This window comes from Erigeron canadensis, chromosome 5 (genome assembly GCF_010389155.1).
Source record: "Erigeron canadensis isolate Cc75 chromosome 5, C_canadensis_v1, whole genome shotgun sequence".
Classification (NCBI taxonomy): domain Eukaryota; kingdom Viridiplantae; phylum Streptophyta; class Magnoliopsida; order Asterales; family Asteraceae; genus Erigeron; species Erigeron canadensis.
In genome coordinates this window covers 42,727,446-42,735,067 of record NC_057765.1, presented here as the reverse complement: position 1 = coordinate 42,735,067, position 7,622 = coordinate 42,727,446, and the positions used below count along the sequence as shown (strand labels likewise).

At 34.6% G+C, this 7,622-nt stretch overlaps 1 protein-coding gene across 1 annotated transcript; it reads left to right on the top strand.

The window, feature by feature from the left end:
* Positions 1-3,226: 3,226 nt before the first annotated feature.
* Positions 3,227-7,421, top strand: LOC122600415. The gene is made up of 3 exons (XM_043773127.1): positions 3,227-3,481; positions 5,436-5,763; positions 6,990-7,421. The coding sequence occupies exons 1-3, from the start codon at positions 3,328-3,330 to the stop codon at positions 7,210-7,212; spliced, it is 705 nt and encodes a 234-aa protein (XP_043629062.1). The 5' UTR covers positions 3,227-3,327; the 3' UTR covers positions 7,213-7,421.
* Positions 7,422-7,622: the final 201 nt, after the last annotated feature.

The following is a 7,622-nucleotide window of genomic DNA, read 5'->3' as shown; positions in this document are numbered from 1 at the left end:
GAATTAGCTAAGTAAGATAACACATAATTTATAAAACGTTTGTCCATTTAAAACATTATATAAAAGTCATATTAAGTCGTTAAGGCACATATCATCGAACATATCATCTCATATACATATCATAGCATCAACATCATTCATATTAGGATGTGTCATCCTAATGTGCCTAGTCATCTTTTGCATCATCACATATCACATCTGAACATCTTTATAATTGTGACATAAGTCACGCATCTTGTATAACATATACATCATTATAAGTGAGACATAAGTCACATCCGACTAGATGAACATCCTCACGGCTGTACATCAATGTCGTTAAGGAATGGCAAGCCAATTCCAGAAGTAATCCGTATGTTCAAGGACAATGGGGCTGGTAAGACCTCCCGTATTACTCTTCACGTTGTACCTCGTTGCAAAGAGCCACCCGAGCAACCACATCAACGCACTTAACCGGGCTAGGTCAAGTACGGGTTAAGCTTAACACTTTCACATCAAATTTACGAGCTCGATTTCACATCACATATAGTTTAGGTGTTTACACAACCTAAACAATCATCACATATAAATCTTTTATGTTTGGGCCCTTAAACGTGCACGTGTCATGGCAACTTAATAAGTCTAGTGAACTAGATGAACAAGCCATGTAATCATGCACATTTCACATATCATCATCATACATCACATTTCATAGCATTTCATTTCATATCATCACATCTCATATCATTGCATAACATTTCATAGCATATCATTATATATCGTATCATTGCATAACATTTCATAGCATATCATATGATTGCATAACATATAGTTACATTTCATATCATAGGGACTGCATTTCAGGCCTCAATAGTCATGTACATAGCCCATATCACCTCCCGTATAACCCCGAATACTCATAAGCAACCAAGTTATTATTAGGGAAGTTATTATATGAAAACCATGTTTATGTTGAACCCTCAGCGTGTCAAAGTAGTGTATCTTACCTCGTAGAAGCGTACGCAAACGATAACTAAAGTTACCGGGCAATCAAGTATTCCCGACTACCTATAACAAACATAGGACAAATCAACGAGTGTAAACGAGGCTATACGACCTACATCTATATATATATATATATATGTCAAATAATAGTATTTGTTGACTACTTCCTCTATTTGTAGACTACTAGTCTCTTTCTGACTTCTCAAATCCTTTGTAGACTACTATACTCTTTTGTAGACTACTTTCGCCATCTGTAGACTACTTTCGTATTCTGTAGACTACTTTCGTCTTTTGACTGTATTCAGTTTTGTAGACTACTTTTGGCATACAAGACGACCAAATGGTAGAAAACTTAGTTCTTATGAAATGAAGGAAATTCAAATACCTTTCCAGGGATATAAAGTTTGAATCTTGAAGGTTTCGAATGAATGATTTATGACGTTTGCAAGACAGGTCTGCAGAATTCGTCCAGAACCTGACCACTTCTGGAAATCGACATTTTTCGCATATCTCTGAGCAAAATCACAGGAAACTTTGTTCATAACGAATTTAGGGGACACATAGACCTTTTCAAAAATATAAGATTCATCTCTTTTCTCATTCATATCAAGAAGATATGATTTTTGCAATATGACAACAGAATCAGGCCTTGAAATCCTTATCGTTTTGAAAGCAATTTCGATCATCAAACATACATGGCTAATACCCACGACCTCTACAGTTCATATATACCAAAATATGAATCATTTGACACTATGAAATCGTATATGGATTCATGGATTCATTAAACACATCCGACAATTGATTTGACACCCGTTTTTTGACCTAAATCGAATCACAAACATAATCGAATCCAAATCAAGCCTCTAGACCAGGTGTGAACCCTATGTTGGTCATATTTGAACATTAAAATAACATTAACAATGATTTCATACCTGTAGGAAATCTCTAGACTAAATGATTGCAATAACAATCACCGAATGACCCGAAATTGTCAAATCTAACAGCAAAAACGTTTTCTATCAATCAAAACTCAACAAGTCCAGGTATGGACGAAATATATCGATAGAATTGACTGATTTTCAGCAAATACTTTGATCTATACCTTGGAGGATGATTAATGGATCAAATACGTGCATCGATTAAGCATAAATCCACCCGAAATCGCAATAAACGTACTAGGATTGCTCAAGAGACCAAAGGGGCAACTAGGGTTTGAGAAAGAAAATGGAGAATTTGATCTTTGATTGTAATTAGGGTCAAATTTAACCTTTAATCCCGTTTTTAAGTTTCACCCTATGCTAAAACTAGTCCCTAGACTTCCTTTTGGCTCATATTAGGCTAAAAACACATGTTCGGAATACTTACAACACATCCAACACTTTAAGCACCTCTAAAGGCATTAAACTATACCTTTCAACAAGACATTAAAGCCTTACACATATAGAACCTTCATCACACATAAACCAATTAAGACATATAAACTTGACGAAACTTAACGTTGGCTAACGGTCAAGTCAATAAGTCAATCTTGAAAAGTTTGGGATGTTACACATATTCCTTTTGATTACCATGAAAAATTATTTTCTTTCTTATATGTTGTTTCTCGTAAATTTTGATAATTAAATCCTAACATATATACACATTTGTGTTACTTTATTATGGTTTGGTCAACTCATTAAGTTATTTTTACATACAAAATTTACTTATTTCCTGGACAAAATTCATAAAAAAATTTATACTGCATTCTCGAGTTTTTATTAAAAGAAAAGAAAGGAGAAGTTTGGATAGGGGAAGAAATGATAGATAATTACATAAAAAGGAGGCATTCTCGAGTTGAAAGAAATGAAAAGAAAGTTGATAGTTAAATGTATTCTTGAGTTAGAAGGGAAGAAACAAAAAAGATAAAAAGATACAATTTTACATTTATATCCTTGTAATAATTAAAACCTTTATATAAGTTTGAGGGGTATAATAATAATTTCACCACTTTTCCTTCCAAATTTTGCCAAAAGTGGCAAGAAAATTTTAGGATCAAAACATCCAATTTTTTCTTTTCTTTTAAACAAAACTCAAAAATACAAAAACTAAAAGTTTCTTACCTTTTTTTTTTATCTCTTCAAAATAAAACTAAGAATGCACTCTTGAAGTCGTAGAAAGTTTTCATATTTTTGTTAACTTCAGTCCCTCTATAACCAGGCACCCGCCAATAAAACCCTCACCATATTTCATACTTTTCTAAGCTAAAGAGAAACTAATTCCATTTTTTTTTTCCAGATCTCCATGAAATTGCTGCCAAATACTTGACAGCAAAAAAAAAAACAAAATCATAACCAAAAAAGAATGGAGAGCGGAGGATTTAGCGCAGAAGATCTATCAACAATCGGTGGCATAGCAACTGTATCTTTATTACATTCCTTCATTCCAACTCATTGGCTTCCTTTCTCCATTGTTGGCCGTGCTCAAAAATGGACACTTTCTCGTACCCTTTTAGTCAGTACGTTCTTATCCTTTTCTTTTTTCAATTTTTTTTTTTTGTTAAAGTTTTGATTTTTTTCAAAGAAAAGTTAGTGTGTGTTATGCGGGTGTGTTAGTAGATTCAAGTTTTGTTAGATATTGCGAAGAAAGTGGGGGTAAGAGTTATGGATTATGTATATAAAGAATTAAAGATTACTTTATTTTATGGATTATGTTAAATGTTTAAGTAGAAAAGTAGTGCATTTGATGTGAGAAGGTAAAGTTGATAAAATGGTTTGGTGTTGGATGGTTAAATGGTTTGTTTTGTGTATGCTATGACAATGGTGTGTATATAGGGTTGACTTTTGGTGTGAAGCGGGCCTCAGGTAGGAAATGTAGGAAGTGATTTGGTGTGTCCACGTTTCCCGCCTTTGTCCGCCAAAAAGGGTACCTTGATGCACCTAACACTTTGACGTAGCTGACTTACTCTTTGATGCACAGTGCGTCAAGGGCATCAAAGAGCAGAGTCAATTGCGTCAAAGTGTAAGAGCAGGTGCATCGACTTAATCAAGGTCATTTCACTCATTTGCATCAATTTTAAGTCCCCTTTTCAGATGGGTATGGGCGGGGACATGTGGAACAACAAAAAGCATTCCTTCTTGATTTAAGACTTAATACCCCAATGTTATTGCTTCGAAGTTTGATCAGATATATATCGCATGGTTCAGATCTTAAGTGAGATATTGTTAGAAAATGTTATCTCTGTGTGTACAGTCTGGTACAATTAGGCCGTTTTTAATTGAATCTATGGAAAATATTATCTATTTCATTTTCTGGGGGTCTCCTACCTGAAATATTTGGAGGCAAGGGATCTTAGATGTTAGAGGATGATCTTATTCTTTCTATTGATAATCATATCCATTGGAAAATTTTGGAACCTGTGATTTTGGAGGACTTTTAGTACCGAAATTATGCCATTTTTTTCCAAGAGTCTATATGAATCACCTTCAGTCTAGAGATTTACAAGATACGATGAGTTTAGATATAGTTAACAACGCATGTTGATCTCCATAAATTTGTCCATGTACCAGTGGTATGTTTCGTGATGTCAGATCATTAGACTTTGTGATGAATCGAGTGTGACTGTTTCATCAAAAAGAGAAAAAAGCTTCTGCTTTATCTTCTGATGGTAGATGCCCAAAGAGATCTTACAAACAAACTCTTTCTTACCTAGAAGATTCCATAGTCACCAAAGGGCACATATCTAGCTTCATATATTCTTTTTCTGTAACAAAACAGCTCTTACAGTTTTGTGGGCATTCGATGGTGGTTCAGGGTGAAATGAGACACCCTTTTCATGCATTCTTTTTCGGTTGTCTGCATATATAAACTAGAATACTCAATCGTGCATAATGAACGAATACAAGTAACTTGTTTTTTCTTAGCATTACTGCTTATTTTTGCCAGTTGGTATTTGTGTTGTCGTTGAATCAAGCCCATGTATCATAGATGGGTCACCCTTCCCTGCAACTTTAAAGTTAACTAGACAAAGCAGCTTATCTCATTGAGCTATAAGCATGTATTATCAAATAATGTGGAAACATCCCCTTTTTGAAAACTAGATTAGCTGTTTTAGATTGAAAATCAGTCAAGCGTTAATAAAGTTAACATGTATAGTTTCTTGCGTTATTGTGTCTTGTATAATTAGAGGTATGATGAAGAATATACTCTTATGAAGTATGAACCATCAACGTTATACATATTTGATCACCAACGTAGTTTATGAAATATGTCCAAAAGTGGGGAATATCGTTCACTATATGGTCTTTTTTGGTAATCAAATATGGTGAGCTCAAAAAGTAAGTTCCGCTTGAATACTTCACATAAATAGAGCATCTGTTTACAGGACAGTCCAAATTGTGAATTGTTTAAGAGTTAGTTGTATTATATGCCACAGGGTATACTTATTCTAGATTTACTATGCTGCTTGACAGCTGCTTTTGGTGCTGTCTTGCACGTCTTATCTACATCGCTCCTAGGCATTACTGCAATCACCATATCAAACACCATTGCGGGTGAAGAAACCGTGCACAAACTTGCATCACTGCTACTCGTTGTACTTGGTGGTAGCTACATATTATTGTTTATGTGTGGAAAGGGTGGTCATACTCACGCCCACAATCAACCCATGGAAAAGATGGCAGTTGCTGGACTTGTCCTCGTTCCTGCATTGTCTCCTTGTGCAACCACACTTCCAGTGTTTCTTGCTGTTGGGAATTCCTCCTCAATGATGGTACTTGCTATCATAGTGTTGTTATTCAGGTAATTTTAGTACTTTTCTTAGCCTTGATGGCTGGACACAAAATCTCATCTATATATGATAGTTATACTGGTTTTATTTATAAAAGTTGAATTAGGGCTGCACTTCTTTATATAGATATGCGAATTTTAGCCCGTATATATGAAAACCTGTCAGTTTGGGTTGTGGTTTGATGAAAATTGGTCAAACTAGTAAAAGAAAGATGTCAAACATTTCCGAAAATGGTTCTAAATGTATGCAATCTCTTAATTTATTTTATTTGTAAAAAATAGACCATTTGTTTAATAATAGAGTAATTATAATTATATTTACCACATTAACTGTTAGAAAGTTAAATAAAAAGGAAAAACTATTCAGCCCACCGTATTACATACTTGTTGTAAAAGGGTGTCAGTTACCCATGTACATTTTGGCCCGTTAATCTACCTGTATGTTTTGCCACTCTAGTTTTTAAGAACTTCCCAAAATCCCTTTGACTTGATTGGCATGACTGATAAGGGTAACATGAAAGGGTATTATTATAATGTTGGTGGGTCAATGGGAAGGGTATTCGTCATAAGAAATGTGTCATTTCCCATAAGAAGAAATCTTGGGGCAATGAACTGATAGATTAATTTTTGCTTAAATGAGGTAAATTGACGGTGGGGCCAAGATGACAAAGACGTGCTACTAGGAGTGTTTGCTGCAAACGAACGACTTTCTGACAGTGATTTTAGTTTATACTTGTTCAATTGTCAATATAACTTTTTTGGAACTGCTGAAATTTTGTGGAAAAAAGCTATAAGCCAAGATTAAGGCAGAGAGCAAGAAAAGTATTAATACAAATAAAGAATCTCAAGAGCAAGAGTCCATAAAGAAAGTTAAGTTATGTATAAATACAACCAAATTGTCCGAGAGCTAAATTTAGTATTTTTTCTTAAGGGTTTAGCAATCCATACAGCCCAATTGTGTTTGAGATTTCTGCAGTGATTTGAAATCCAAAGCAATGAAAGTTGCTGAATGTGGGAATTAAATTGTCGTGAACATTTTTACATTGCATCACTAGATGCGTGCATCATTTTTACAGCCAGTGCTAATTAAGTAGACAAACAAGAATCAGAACATTTCTGAATTAGGATTCCTGATTCTTGTTTGTCTTCTTTTAAAAGGATGGCCCTGGTACTGACATATATATAGCTATTTTGCTTTGACAAAATGGATAAATGACATCTGTTTTTTGGATTTGCAGCACCGTAGCTGTGATGACTTCATTGGTTGCTCTATCGTTCTATGGTGCTAGTCAGCTCAAGTTTCACTGGATGGAACGTTATGACAAGCTTCTTGTAGGATCTGTGCTTTGTTTAGTTGGAATCTTGACACTTATCTTCCATGATCATGAGGGTCATACGCATACACATACAGAGGCAGTCTCAATTGGAGAGCATGTGCACAGAAAGCTCTTTATGCTATAAGAATCTTTGTTAGTTTCGTAACCCTTGAGTTCCTGTAAGAAAAGATGTTCACTTTATGGGTAGAAACCAATTGTACTTTCTGTTATGTGCCCCACAGGTTTTCTGTAGTCTCCTTGGTTGTCTTGGAATATTTAGTTGGCATATATAAATCTGATGTATCATGTATATGTAAAGTTAACATCTTATTCTACTCATGTTTTTGGTTGGTATCCAGATTGTGTGTTTGCATTCGGAAGTTGTCGGTTATGTTGATATGCTAGCTCTGTATTTTACTTTGATGTTTACAAAATTCTAAAATATCCCATATATAGAGAGACCCACATGAGAAGGAAAATAATGAGTAGCTACAATAATAAATGATAGGTTATCTTTATAATTACAGGAGATGAGGGTTTTCATAATGTGCTACG

What these genes read in the sequence shown, in the direction of transcription:
- LOC122600415 (XM_043773127.1), top strand. Translation starts at nt 3,328, where the DNA reads ATGGAGAGCGGAGGATTTAGCGCAGAAGATCTATCAACAATCGGTGGC. An exon ending in TTCTCGTACCCTTTTAGTCA is followed by an intron (nt 3,482 to 5,435) that starts GTACGTTCTTAT and finishes GCTGCTTGACAG; the next exon opens with CTGCTTTTGGTGCTGTCTTG. An exon ending in ATCATAGTGTTGTTATTCAG is followed by an intron (nt 5,764 to 6,989) that starts GTAATTTTAGTA and finishes TTGGATTTGCAG; the next exon opens with CACCGTAGCTGTGATGACTT.